The following is a 15,581-nucleotide window of genomic DNA, read 5'->3' on the forward strand; positions in this document are numbered from 1 at the left end:
TTAGCCTAAATTTAAATTTATTTTTTCATGTAATTGGAGTAATTGAAACCCACTTGAATATTCTGTGTAACTTTCAGAGGTTTTTAAAATTTTCAGATCTCTGAACATCTCCAAATGTGCATATTTTATATAGATTTCAGCAAGATTCCTCCCCCATTTCATATCTTACAGCTAGTGCTTTTGAGGTGTGCCTGTTTGTGAACATACATATATGTGCATATGCATGATTTTATAAAATTAGTCAACGACAGGAATGTGGGAAACCGAACATAGGTTTAAGGCGTCGGCACAGGAAATTCTAAGCAATTATAAAATTATAAACTACATAAAATTATTAACTACATAAAATTATAAAGCACTTATATTTCTGTTTCACAGTACAGGAAGCAGGCATTGTATTTTAATACACTAAAGCAGAATTGCATGAAGAGATATTACATGATTTATGAAATCTTAACCGATACAGTATTATAACAAATGTGCAGGTACAAAACCAATTACCATTTCTGTAGTTCATATATATGCATCACAGATGAAGCTATACAGTGGAAGTAATTGATTCTTGGGAGAAGTGACCAGTAAAGTGTTAGATGAGGACCTGAATAACTTAATTGATTTTTCTTTGTTATCTGCGATGATAGACTAATTTGTCTAACTTTAACAGTTGACAAAATCCTGTTCTCTTCCTTCTCTGCTATATTTGATTCTTTCTATGTCACTACTTGAAATCATAGTCCATTGTTTACTTTTGGTTTTTATCTGCACATTTAAACCTTGCAGTGAAAGTCCTCTTTCATCTGCTAAATCAAAGTATACAAGATTGAATACATGTACACTTTCTCATAAGTAACTCATGAACTCCCTTTTGTGCACAGAAGAGTACACACTGGTGTAAGTTGTTGCCACTCTCTTTTGTGGTTATTTGAAAATTATAATATGATGTATTAATTTCAAAAGTTCTAGAATAAATCTATGTAATTTAAACCTGTGTTATTTTCATTGGTAATCAGGAGAAGACAGTTTCATAGCTTTTGAATGCATAAAATTTTCAGAAACTTTACTGTACCTTATGTTATTTAATATTTTTCTTCTACTTTAATATAGATTGTTAATTATTTTGAAAAATGTTTTTTATTTCATATTCATTATAGTAGTAGGTAAATTTAATGATACAAAGTATGAGAAGTACTCTGTTTATTTGTGATGTTATATCCAATTTTAAAAGGATAGCGTTTGGGGACAGATGGAATTCATTGATCTGAACTGTTCTCCAATAATTTAAGATTTGAGTGGTTTTTGATACTAGATATGAAATTCACTTCAATCACGTGCAATTTCATAACTTTTCAGGATCACACTTTAGCCAGCCTATGAACATCTTGAACTTTCTTAGCCTGGGTAAGATAGAAAGGGATTAGTTTGTCTTTTTCCACCATGAAAATCATGAAGGGTAGAGAAAGGTGTGTGATTTATTTTATACAAAAGCCCATCTTAAATACAATATTACTGTCTGAGAACCTTTGCGTATTGCTACAATTGTGTTCATATTGGGATATATCATAAATGATGTTTGTTTCCTCGTTTTTACAGAATAACAAGTTTGGGAGCCTTTTAGTACAACAACAAAATATTTAGCTTTCGGGTTTTATTTTACATTTACTTAAAATGTTCAACAGGCTTGGCATTTGCCTAGTGTTTTTGTTTTCCTTTACAGGCGAAAGGTTGAAATCATGCATACTCACAGTCTTTTCACACTTCTTGGAGAAAGGTTGATGCTGCATACAAATACAGTGACCGTTACAACATATAACACGCTTTATGAGGTACAAATTATTAAAGATTTTCATCTCTATTATAAAAAATATGACTTTAAAATATCTGTGCTTTACAAGATTCTGAAGACTTTTGAGAAAGTGTTAGAAATTTTAAGAAAGGATTTCTTTGTTCAAAATATATTTTGCCATGTTTTAGCTGTTTTTATTAAAAATGTCATAATTTTTACGTAAGCTCTGTAAAACTTTCCACTTGTGATGGAAGAGATCCTGTTACTTCAGATGTTCATTACTTTCCCCCCCCAAAAAAGAGTTACTGCAGATCTCTAATTGCTCTTACTCCTCCATTGTTTGGAGGAGTTTGTTTCCATTGAAATGGAAAGTGCTGGAGTCAGAGGTGCCTCTTTATTTCTTTTTTTTTTCTTTTTTGTACCCATCCATTCAAGTTTACAGAATTTTGAAAAGTGCTGTTTTTCTTTTTTTAACTATGTCAAATGATAAGTGAACACAGCCATTTTTATATAGCAAAAACTGCTTCAGGTGAGTGAGTATGACCTCAAAGCATTCAGCTGTTCTACCAGGTTCTTGTAGAAACTTCAGTTTTGTTGATGAGCAATTTTGTTAAAGCAAAATATTGGCAACATCAAGTTGGTTGAAACCTGTGTCTTCATGCCTATAAATGCATAAATTTCACACCCAATCTTCAATTATTTCTAAAATGGTGACTTAGAATAGAATCTCTTGCAATTTCTGAAAACCTTATGGACAAGAAGGATTTTTAATTTTTTTTAGTCCGAAATAGATGTAATGGATAGATGCTCAGGAGTGCTTCCAGAAAAGACACAGAAGACTAAGGGAGTGCTTGGTCTTTAGGGTTCTAAGTTTGAGTTTGATGTAGAAAATGTTCTACTATGATTGTGAAAACCTAAACATCATCTATTAGCCAATGCCTTAGACATCAAGATCTTTTTTATTGCGCATATCTAAGCTTACCTTGTATGGTTTGGCCACATGGGTCTCACAGTCTGCATCCTACATTCAGTTTTCTGATAGCTTCTGTTATTGGTATTCTCAGAAAATATGTATCTCATTGAATGGAATGCTGTCTCTGACTCTTCCTCTTTACTATGTGGAGAAAAGTAAACCCACTTATAAGAATTATTTGGTTTGGATGTGCATGAAATCTATGAGAATAATTTTTGATGTATGGAGCTTGTGAAAAAATTTTTAAACTGTGAATGTATAACACTATGAAAAATATGAATGAAATATCTTTAAAATACCATAATTGTATATGTAGTCAACTAACTAAAGGGTTAGTTAACCAGACACTGTGAACCATGAAAATCTTGATCCCCGAGTGCAGGAATTGCTTTATTCTATTTTTCAAGTATTAAAATATTTTACCTAACTTTTTTATATGAAGTTACAGTGTGGCCATGGTAAATGCTCTTAACAAATTTAGAAATGAACAAAGAAGTGCTGTAGTGTTTAATTAATAATGGTAAAAGTAAGTTAATATTCTGTTTTAGATTTTGACAGAACAAGTATGCACACAAGTTGTTCATAAACCACATCCAGAGCCAGATTCAACAGTGAAAATTCAGAATCCAAGTAAGGACAATATATTGTGTTTTTATGTTAAATGTATCACCTAGAGGTTGTGGGTTTTTTGGAAGTAATTTGATTCAGAAAGTGAGAACAATTCCTTCATGTATCTTAAATACATATAGCTTTCTGTGACTACTTACATTAGTTGCTGACAGGAACTATTTTCTTTTCTTAAACATTGTTACAGTGCTTTACATAACTAATTTATTCTTTCAAAGTGATTCTTAAGGTGGTGGCAACGCTGTTAAAAAACTCCACGCCAAGTGCAGAGCTGATGGAAGTTCGACGATTGTTCTTATCTGATATGATAAAACTCTTTAGTAATAGCCGTGAAAACAGAAGGTATGTCACTGCAAATAGTATTTTTTCATCCTTGATTTCTGGGTAGTAGCAATCTGTTATACTCTCTGTGGAGTTGTATACTCTTAAATGAAATATATTTAAAATAAATTTAATAGTTTGTGTTAGCTTTTCTGATTTCAGCAACTAATACTTCTTCTGTTTAGAATATAATTTAAATTTTCATTCATACTGAAGTATTCTTAAGTTTATTTCTACACTGGATTGATGTTCAGAGAAGATGTTCCTCCCATCTTAACCATCATAATGTTAAAATAAAGAAGCTTTGTTTGGATATATTTTGACCTAATTATTTCACTTTAGATGTTTACTTCAGTGTTCAGTGTGGCAGGACTGGATGTTTTCTCTGGGATACATTAACCCAAAGAACTCTGAAGAGCAGAAGATCACAGAGATGGTTTACAACATTTTCCGTATTCTCTTGTATCATGCAATAAAATACGAATGGGGAGGCTGGAGAGTGTGGGTGGATACTCTTTCTATAGCTCATTCCAAGGTAAGAAATGGCTCGTGGATGTTTTGTTGTTTTTTTTTTTTAATACTGGTAACTCCCCCAGAGGGACTAGCAGTATAGTAAGACGAAATGTAAAGTGATTTAGTGCCATCTGGTGGCTATCGCTATTCATGTCAAGATGGCATTTTTTTGTTAAACGCTTTGTAAGCTGTATGTAATGTGTCGTTAAGATTCTTGTAATTTTTGTCCAAGTTCATGTAGTGTATATTCAGCCACATAATCTATTCTTTTCTTTTTAAGGTCACATATGAGGCTCACAAGGAATATCTAGCAAAAATGTATGAAGAGTATCAAAGGCAAGAGGAAGAAAACATAAAAAAGGGGAAGAAGGGGAATGTGAGCACCATCTCAGGTCTTTCCTCTCAGACAACTGGAGCAAAAGGTGGCATGGAAATTCGAGAGATAGAAGATCTTTCACAAAGTCAAAGTCCAGAAAGTGAAACAGATTACCCTGTCAGCACAGATACAAGGGATTTGCTCATGGCTTCAAAGGTGTCAGATGATGTGCTTGGAACTGCTGAGAGACCCGGGGGAGGAGGAGTGCATGTGGAAGTTCATGATCTTTTAGTTGATATAAAAGCTGAAAAAGTAGAAGCTACTGAAGTAAAACTTGATGATATGGATTTATCACCAGAGACACTGGTAACTGGAGAAAATGGTGCACTTGTAGAAGTTGAATCTCTTCTAGATAATGTATATAGTGCAGCTGTTGAGAAGCTCCAAAACAATGTTCATGGAAGCGTGGGTATTATTAAGAAGAATGAGGAAAAAGATAATGGTCCATTAATAACTCTGGCTGATGAGAAAGATGAACCTTCTACTAACAATACCTCATTTCTCTTTGATAAAATACCTAGTCAAGAGGAGAAACTTCTACCTGAACTTTCAAGTAATCACATTTCTATTCCAAATGTTCAAGAGACACCGATGCATCTTGGTGTAAATGATGATTTGGGATTGCTTGCTCATATGACGAGTAGTGTAGATATAACTTGTGCTTCAAGTATAATAGAGGACAAGGAGTTCAAGATTCACACAACTTCAGATGGAATGAGTAGCATTTCTGAGAGGGAGTTGTCTTCATCATCTAAAGGATTAGAATATGCTGAAATGACTGCCACAACTCTTGAGACAGAGTCTTCTGGTAGCAAAACTGTACCTAGTGTTGATGCAGGAAGTATAATATCAGATACAGAAAGATCTGATGATGGTAAGGAAGCAGGGAAGGAGATAAGGAAGATCCAGACAACTACCACAACTCAGGTAAATTCCAAGTAGCCATGTATATGTCTGATGTAATCACCGTTCATTGATGCGTGATAAATTAATAGTATGAGAGCTGAGAGATGTTTGAAGTGTATTTCTTCAATTATATGAAAAGTGTCCATCTTTGAGGCCTAATTGCTTTGAAAATGCCATAATGTATAAGGATTCTGAAGTCTTTCATGTCTGTATAGAAAATATTTATTACAGTTGTTCAGAGAATGTTGCATGTAATCAAAGATCATTTTTAAGGATGTTATCAGGTGTTAGAATTTACTACCTTCAAGATTTTACTAGCTGACTTTATGTCTGGTATGTATATCAGTATTTATCTCCTAGGATTTTCAAGTTAAGCAGACTTACTGCAACTATGGAAGAAGAAGCAAGCATAAATTGCAAAAATTGCTCCGCTCAGTACTGCATAGTGTCTACCAAATTGTCAGAAGAAAAAGTTTCAGGGATATGCTCAAGTACACGCAAAGTATGTCCTGTGATGAAAGAATATAGATCAGTCTTCCTGCTTTGTTCTTCATAGCAGCAGTACTTTGAGAAAAACTCCAGGGAATGGACATTTAACTTATTGGAACAACCTTTTGTTTTCCAAAAGAAATAATTTCCCTTAAAAAAAACCCAAAAAACAACCACCCAAAACCACTCAGACCAGTAACACTCACTTCTAAGTCTCTTCTTTTATGGTAAGAACCTCTGTTTTTAAGAGAAAACCAGATGGAGCTCTTGCATTCCCTAGGCAGGTATTATAAAAAACAGTTGCGGGTTCTCTTGTAAATGTTTTTCCCATAACTATGAAAATCCTCATAACATCACTGACACCTTGTCAAGCCTTGTGTAGGGATCCTTATATTTAAAAGCATTCTATTTAATAAGGAAAAAACCCTGAAAGCTCTCAATAGAAATAGTATTATTTCTTATTATCAGTTATGTTTTAAGTCTTAAAATTAAAGATTATTAATACCATGGAAATTGATAAGTGGAATGAAAGGATGATACCAAGACAAAGAGCAGTCATGTTTTTGTGGGGTTTTTTGTTTATTTTTTTCTTTTGAAATGTGAACTTTTGTTTAAAGAGTAAAAGACAAGTGAAATTTGCTACATACATATATGCACCCATAAACACAGTGAATTTGTAAGGTAAATCTTTAATGAAAAAGATAATCTGACTTAGTACTAGCTGCTGTAGAAAATCCTGTTGGTGTGACTTTGGGACTTTTCTGGGTTCTAACCAATTTTCTTGATAAATTTCACCTAAGAACAGTTGAATTATAAAAATGTAGATTCCTCAAGCCTATAATTATTTGTTAGGATTAAAATGATACATAGATCTTAATGAGCTAGTATCAGATCATTCTAACATAGGAAATAAAAAATGCTTTCGAAATGTTTTCTTCTTAGCCACTCACAAAATTACTAATGTATCATTTGGATCTGCATATTACCTACAAACTGTGTACTCATTATAAGTCTGACTCTACAGGTTGTTTAGCTCCTTTGAGTCTCCACATATTACTTAAATTACAGTAATTTCCCACTAAAATCAATTACAAACTACAATGAATTGATTAAAATATGTATCCATTAATATATCTTTTAAATAATTTTCTTAAAAAGAATTCTCAACTGAGCAACCAGCAGAATTGTTATTTTCTAATCTCTTTTTTGGGTGTTTCGAAGTACCCTGTGAACTCTAAGCTGTCCATGGTTATATATTATCTCTTAAAATGAAGTTAATGTTAATAAAGAAAAGATTGAATAGGTATTAAATAAAACATAAATAGAACATTTTTGTTTTCATTAGTAATGAGCAATGTTAATTTTAGCATTTTTACAGCAGAGCTGGGGTCGGAGTTTTGATTGCTGCACATGTGGTGACTGCCCCATTAGAGTTGATCTCCTTGAGACCACTGAAAATGACTTAAAGACCAGCCACCTAAGTGTAGATAGTTGTGTTTCATGCTTGTTTATGCAATGACAATTCACATCAAAGCCCATTCTTGCAAATATGGTATTATTGGTGTGTGAGTCAACACAGTCGGGTATCCAGAACAACCACAAAACCACAGCTGAAATGCAAAGAGTAAATTTATTTCATAGCCTCACTAACCGGAAGATCCTGAAGCAACACCTGGGTGGAGACACCCAAGTGGGAACACAGGCAGGCACCATTAGGCTCAGTCCATCCTGAGGGGCGGTGGGTCTGTGATTTGCACCCATTTATCAAGGGCCCATGTACATGTGGTTTAATACCATGCTGTGATCTCCCCTGTACTTCTTGTGGTCTCTGAGCTTTGATCTCTCTCCCAAAGCAGAGAGCTCAAGCATGTGCTTGACAGTGCCTCCAAGTCTCTGTAAACACCTATGTTATCTCTGCATGGAAATTCTACTTCTCAAAACAGAGAGAGGATAAACAGCAGTAGCAGATAAACCCCCATAATATCTGGGGTTTCTCACGCTGATATTCTCCAGGCCTTGGCATTCCCAGTTACAAGGTCACTTGAGTGAATCTACCATCCTCCTTGCCATTCTTCTGCTTTTAACTCTTCTCTTCCAACAATTGACTAGATGAAAGCAGTCGTGGTACAGTTATGATTCTATTACTGCTGCTGACATGACAGCTACCTGTAATTTTACTCAAAAAAAGTGGTATGTGAATGGAGTTGCTAACCTCAAATTCTCTGAACACATATCTACGGTCAGCTCCCTGCCTTATCAGTAAGAAGCAAACTGTCTTTTGTTCAAGTTGACTGAAAGAAAGCAAACAAATTGCACAACAGAGGCGGGAACTACTGCTTACTTCCAAGAAAAGTTAGTGCCTTTATCAATAATAGATCAAATATTGAAGAATATAAAATTCACTCTTTTCTATGTTCCCAACCAGGAAAGACTGAAAATAGAATTGAAAGCACTATGCAGAAGATTCATACAAGAAAAAAAGAAAAGAATCATTTAAAGTTAATTCTAAGAAAAACATAGGAAATGAAAGCAACATTAACTATTTTGCTCCCTATAGGTCAAATCGAATGAAGGACACCTGCCCTGCCCTCAAAATCCAGGCTACAGGAGATCAAAATCTGACTAAAGATATAGGAAACTTTTCATCTCAACTTCAGTGCCATGTCCATTTTTATATTGCTAGCAGAAATATTTTGTAAAGTTCTCTTTTGCTTTTTAATGTCCAGATTTAAAATAGTATGCTGAGATTGGGAAATTAATATGTGAGCAAAGCAAGGATACTTTCTATGTTCTTAGTTTTAAACTAATCTAAAGTCACTTAAAAGTAATTTCAAGGATTAGACTTTGTATTTCTCCCTTTCAGAGATGTTGTACATTATAAGTTGTTGTTGTTTTGAATATTTACCTTAAATTCAGTGGTAATGTTTGTTCCTTACTACTTTTACCTTCGCTGTATACTCATATCCTCTCTGTGTATCATATCATATCATAGTATAGCATATCATCATAACATATCATCATCCTATCATATTCTCTATGTGTATCTTTTACTTTTGTCTTTAATCACCAAGTAGAAATACTTATGACTATGTAGTATTGAAAAGGAAAGAAATTCACATCCACCACCTGTTGGGAGAATCTAAAGATTGTCCTGAGGATCCATAAAACTGTTAACGAATTAACAAAGTGTTAGGAGACTAGACTTAATTCCCTAATGATCCTGCTAAAAAGACCAGATAAATAAATTGGTTTTGAAAAATGAGGAGCTGTCTAAAAGTACGCTGACTCCTTGAAACTATCACTGTGTAGTTTGTCCATTTTGAGTCAAATCTTCAAACAAAATTGTGTTATCAGCACAAAAATATAGTTGTTTCCTGTAAACAAAGTCTAGTCACTGCTGACCTTGCATGTGCTACATTTGGTCTTTTCTGTAATACTTCAAGTGAAGAACTTAACTGTAAACCCTTGGTGAATATCTGAAAGGGAAGCCAGTCAAAGCCTCTCAGTTCTGGTTGATTTGTATTGGAGCAGTTCATTTATTGAAGGATAGTGCCTGCCTTGGAATATCAGTGTCTCCTGTAGTTTGTTGCTGAGTTGTTTTAGCCTATCCTTTCTCAAATTTTGCATTGCATTCAAAAACACATTGCAGAAAGTTGACATGGTTTTTTAACCTGTTGATATAGGCAGTACAGGGTCGATCTGTCACCCAGCAAGACCGGGATTTACGTGTTGACTTGGGATTCCGAGGAATGCCAATGACAGAAGAGCAGCGACGGCAGTTTAGTCCAGGTCCACGCACAACTATGTTTCGTATTCCAGAGTTTAAATGGTCTCCCATGCACCAGCGTCTCCTGACAGACTTGCTTTTTGCACTAGAAACAGACGTACATGTTTGGAGAAGGTAAGTGGGTGTTTCTTCTTTAACTCCTGATTTGTGTTTCCATCAATAAGGAAAAATTAGGTGTTTTCTAGAGGGGATGTTACTGGGATAGTGGGAAGGGAAAGAGTTGGTGTTAGCTGAAGTGCCCTTCTGTATCTTCTGTCTTCTCTTTTTGCTCCTTCCCAGCCTGTAACAGCTCTATTTCACAAGTAATTTCTGCTTTCTTGAGGGATTGTGTAACTCCTACATACCTAACTAAACTGAGCTGCTCTTTCAGCTTATGTTTAGCATTATAATCTACTGTTTCTATTCCAGGCATGAGGACAACTTGTGTGTCTGCTAGTGGGCATTTTCTTAATTGGTCAATTAAAAGAGAGCTTGTTTGCTTGCAAGCCTTATAAATAAAACCTCTTTTCTATTACATTTTCTAAGGAAACGCTGTTTCTATAAGCAAATTTCTTTTTTTTCATTCCAGATCCTGCTTGGGGTTAGTCTTGGTGGCTATATTATATCTTATGACAGCAATGTGATTTCCTAGGGGTTTTGTACATGTTAATAGAGATATTCAAGTAACTATAATACAATAGATACAATTTAATCTAGTTTCCAGTACAGAATAGTTAATTTTCAGAAAACTTGAGCATATTTATATCAAAGGAGAAATTTATATTAGATTTAATTTCTAGTTTGGTGAACAGTTCTGTGATACTCACTTGGAAATAGAAAATTTTGATATTTTTCTTTTGGCCAAGTATGTGGGAGAGGATTGTACTTTGTGTTGTATATTTCCAGTTGAAGCCTTTAATTTTGTTTGCTGGCTGACAACAATGTTATTTTGGGGAAAGACCATACTTACAGACCAGAGTACTTCTCAATATTTTCACACAGGGGTTTAATATTTCTGGGAGTGACTGTTTCATGGGACAATTTCTCACGAATTAGGAGTTGCTGAAATGTCCCCTAATCTTATTAGCATCTGTGGTTTGCAAAGCTAATGTAAATGGTAAATTTAATATCAGTTAATAAAGTTAATATTAGATCAAGGTATGATCATGTTATCAAGTGTCTCCTTTAAAACAGTGGTAGGTATTATCATTAGGTGTTATCAAGTGCGCTTCAAATGGCACTTGTGCAGCATGGTGAACTCTCAATGTTAAATAGTTACTTCCATACTGCAGAAGCAACTCCACTGATTTTAGCAGAACTGTCTGTGAATTAAAGTACTGGTTGATGGGAATAAAAAGTTATAAGCCATTGTTCTCAACTGAGTATCTGAATCTAATCCTGTGTGAAAATGGATAGCAGTCGATTTGTTCATTAGTCTTGTTCCTATTTTTATACAAATTACATGCAAATTTTTGTAGACCATATTTCTCTAATGTATCAAGAAACATTCACAGTCTGGTTGCAAAGATTAAGTTTATCTAAACTTTTGTTTTAGTTGTTTGTTTTTAATTCATCCTTTCTTCTGTTCTTGCAGTCACTCCACTAAGTCTGTGATGGACTTTGTCAATAGCAATGAAAATATTATTTTTGTACACAACACAATACACCTCATTTCCCAGATGGTAGACAATATTATTATTGCTTGTGGAGGAATTTTACCTTTGCTGTCGGCAGCCACATCCCCAACTGTAAGTACAATATTTCCACCTAGTGGTCATATTAGAAATTGTTGTTATTAGTGCCAACCATTATTTCCACCTGACCTTCCTTCTTTAGGGACTCCTGTCCCCTCTCTGCCAATTTCTTACAAAAATTTAAATTTACAATCAAAACTGTTACATTTTGATATACAGAGTGTTTATAAGATTTTGCATTTGAAATGCTAGTTTTATCAGAGAAGTAGTACTAAGTAAGAATAATATTTCATAGGTATTTAATATTTCATTTTAAGGGAAGACCATTAGGACAATGATTCCTGTAATAAAATTGCATGCGTTATTGATATTCATGAATCTGTTTTGCATGGCTGCTATTTGTTTGCGTGCCAAATGATACCAGAACTCATCCCCTCACTGCTCTATTTACTTCTTCCTTCAAGAGGTCCTTTCCCTTTTTTTTTTCCTTTTTAATTTTGTATTGAAAATAACTGATATTTCTATCTGCTCCAATATTCTTAGTAAGTTTTAAGTTCTTAGCAGATCACTGCTCAGGCAGGCAAAGTAGCTTCATGAAAAAGGGAGGAATATTTTGTAAATATTATGTAACTGACAAGAGTAATTACAGCGTTTGAATGTGATGCCTTGTCTGTGCATATAGTATCTGTGACTATTTCTTTCATACTAAATGTTTTATCTTGAGCATCCTGTAAGCATCTGTAGTTAATATTGATCTTTGAAATGGAGACAATGAGACTGAGAAGGGACAAAGAGGCTCCTCTGAAATGTGGCTAAGTAGGCAATGGAGGCTACAAATATAGTTTGGCAGTAAAAGCTCAGTTCCTTGTTGTAGCCATTCAGCAGCTGAGATTACTTTAATTTGCCTCTACTGTTACTTCTAGCTAGCTAGAGAAAAACTGTTTTTGAATTATTTTATTTGAAAGCTATGAATGCATGGCTAGAGATTGGCTAAACATTAATATGATTTTCAGACAGGCAATTAATGGTAAAATGTTGTCTCTTTATTGTTTTAACTGTGTTAACTGGAAAAAAAAATTGCTATAAGCAAAAGTGAAAGACTTTAATTGTTCCTAGTCGCAAGAATGACAACAAGGTCCTGATTTTGCAGGTGCTTCATTGTAAATATTGACAAGTATGAGAGAATGCAGACTGAGCCATCTTGAAATGTAGGCTGTGCTATCAATCTTTAGATAAAAGGACATTGGGAGATATTTTTGAAACAAACATCTTATGCATCATTTGAAAATGATGATGTTTTGACATCTTTTATATAAAAATATAAAATGGGCACAGCATTAATTAGGCTGCAATTCCTTTGAATGATCTTTGAGGGTTTTAGCTCTTATCCTGGTTTATGATACTGCAGAGCCATTCTATGGAAAAATAATTTTGAGGTTCACCATTTCCCTCTATTTATTCTGGATGATACGTATCTGTGTGTGTGTAGGTAATTAGCTGACACAGCTTTGTAAATTACACACCTATTTGTTAAAATACTGTGTGTTGATACTGCCATGCTAAATAACAATGATTTGCATGCATTGATACAAAAGAGTACATTTTTCAAATTTGTGTATTATGCATGCACTTCTCCACTACATGGGGACTGTGTGTATTACTTGAATGCTCTACTGTCTGCTTAGGACAACAAAATAAATTGTGAAATAAAGTAATTCACTAAAAGATCAGTAGCTGGCTTCAAATTCAATTAATTATACTCTATGAAATTAAAAAAACAAAACAAAACAAACAAACAAAAACCAACCAAAAAAACCACAATCAAGCAACAAAAAACAAACAAACAAACAAACAAACAAACCAAAAAAACCCCAAAAAACAAAACAAAACAAAACAAAAAAAACAAAAACAAAAAACAAACAAACAAACAAACAAAAAAAAACCAACAAAAAAAAAAAAAAAAAAAACAACAAAAAAAACCAAACCAAAAAAACCCCCAAAAGATCACTTTTACCCCAAATGTACAAGTAGGGTCAGAAGCAGTTGATAGAATCACAAATAACTCTCACCTCATCTAGACAATAATTTCGTAATCACTTCCACCAAGCAGAGAACTTCTCCCCTCCCATTCAACTCCATTCCTGTTCTGTCATTGCCCATCCATAAACATTAGCAGGAAGGTGGATATATTCATCATTGTGACAAAGAGTGAAGCACATGCTTCCTCCTTCTTAGAGAAGGTATTCTCCCTCAGTATTGTTCTGAATCACAGCTTTGAAGGGAGCAGATGCCCTGTTGTGCATCAGGCCGCTTGTGAATATCTATGATATGATGAATGAAAAGAAGTTTCCTACTGATTTTCAGACTTCTAGTACTTGAGCATCCTTGAACTGCTGTGGAGAAAGTGGATGGATTGCTAGTTTGCGATATATTTCTTCGCAGGCTTGAAAGGGCAAAGTAGTTCGGTGCTAGCAATCGGTTACAGAAGACTGACTTACTCTCCTCCTTCCAATAGCTGCTAATGGGAAGAGAAAAGAGGTTTGAAACTGGAAGATTTATATGATGTCTCCACTGCATAAAAACACTTAAAGCAGGTCTGCAAGTGACACTTTCTGCTAGAGTAACTCTCAATGGATGAAGGAGCCAATAGGCTTTCTCCCTCACTGACTCAAGGACTAACAGAATCACCAAAATGGTTGTGGCAGGAAGGAGGATGCTGCTGGAAGTCATTTGCTCCAAAACCGCTGCTCAAGCAGGGCCACCTAGAGCCGCTTGCCCAGGGCTGTGTTCAGACAGCTTTTGACTGTCTCAGAGGATGGAGACTCCATCACCTCCCCTGAGCAACCTGTGCCAGTGGTCAGTCACCCTCACAGTAGAAAAGTATTTCTTGATTTTCAAGTGGAACCTACTGTGTTGTAATGAATTATATCAATGAATGGGTTTTTATCCACAAGATAGAGTCCAAACTTTGTGTTGCATTTCATGAATCCCTTCCAACCTCAGCCATTCTTTGGTTCTGTGTGATTTTTGTGATTCAGTAATTTAATCTGGGCATGGTATTAGAAGTCCACTCAGGCAGTACTGCACTGCTCTTAGAAACGGAAGCTGTTCACAGGCTACATAAGCTGCCTCACCGGGTCAGCTCGAGGACCCATCTACTTTAGCATTCTGCCTCCAATAGTGACTCTTTGCAGCTCACATTAAAATAGGGAAGTCTGAGCAAGCATATTGATTGTTCTACTGAAACTTCATTTCAGCGTTTAGGATTTCAACAACTAGAGAGCGTGTTTGGGCTGTCATATTTAATAACCGCTGAGGAATTTATCCTTCTAGAGTTTATCTAATCTTTTTTGAACCTATTTATGCTTTTAGCCTCCATGATATTCTACGGCATTAAGCCTGACAAAGCAATTATATAACATTAGAAGCACTTCTTGTCTTTGTCTTTTTTAAGCCTCCTTAAATGCATAGTCACAATGTGTCTTACTGTTTATGCTATGAAAGGAGTAGTTAATTATGTCTTTATTCAGCTCCATATCATTTATGACTTTGTAGGCTTGAGTCATATCTTCTGGTGTGCCTGTTTGAACCCATAGCATCTTCATCTTGTTTAGTCTCTAATCCTCCATATTTCTGTTCTGTGGAGCTTTTCTGAGGTGTCAAAACCCTCATATTTTGCAAATCCCATAGAATACATATTCAATTTATCAACATGTATGAGCTCATTTTACTTAATTTCTTCCTTCTTCACTTTCATGGATGCTGAGTCTCCAATATTGCCACTGAAGGCCTTTGGGGTCCATAATCAAATTTTAAAGTAGTAGTTCTTACTTGTTGCCTCTTACGGGGTTTTATTTGTGGCATAGGTCACGTATTTACATATGCTTATAAAAATTACTTTACTTTTTGGTCTGGAATAATGAGCAATGAGAGCAAGAAGAACAGAGAGTAAAGGTTATTCAACCCTTTAATTTCAGGATGATTAAAACAGTGGTGGAATTCAGGAAGAGATTAGGGTAAATTTAAGTATCCACTTGAAGTACTTATATATGGCCTAGATTTCTAGCTGGTAGAGAGCTATTCCACAGTAACAAATGATTCAGCTATCTCTGATGTAGACATCTACCTATAGG

The 15,581-nt window shown here is 34.8% G+C and overlaps 1 protein-coding gene across 11 annotated transcripts in view; it reads left to right on the forward strand.

The window, feature by feature from the left end:
- Positions 1 to 15,581, forward strand: part of NBEA (neurobeachin) — a 473,951-nt gene that overhangs the window by 144,381 nt on the left and 313,989 nt on the right. For all 11 annotated transcript variants that reach the window (XM_064645536.1, XM_064645533.1, XM_064645538.1 and 8 more), the window contains exons 18-24: positions 1,715 to 1,823; positions 3,305 to 3,386; positions 3,602 to 3,725; positions 4,047 to 4,239; positions 4,498 to 5,520; positions 9,672 to 9,889; positions 11,349 to 11,502. In XM_064645536.1, coding sequence (XP_064501606.1) covers positions 1,715 to 1,823; positions 3,305 to 3,386; positions 3,602 to 3,725; positions 4,047 to 4,239; positions 4,498 to 5,520; positions 9,672 to 9,889; positions 11,349 to 11,502 — 1,903 coding nt within the window. The remainder of the gene's footprint in view (positions 1 to 1,714; positions 1,824 to 3,304; positions 3,387 to 3,601; positions 3,726 to 4,046; positions 4,240 to 4,497; positions 5,521 to 9,671; positions 9,890 to 11,348; positions 11,503 to 15,581) is intronic.

This window comes from Pseudopipra pipra, chromosome 2, assembly GCF_036250125.1.
Source record: "Pseudopipra pipra isolate bDixPip1 chromosome 2, bDixPip1.hap1, whole genome shotgun sequence".
NCBI classification, from domain to species: Eukaryota; Metazoa; Chordata; class Aves; order Passeriformes; family Pipridae; genus Pseudopipra; species Pseudopipra pipra.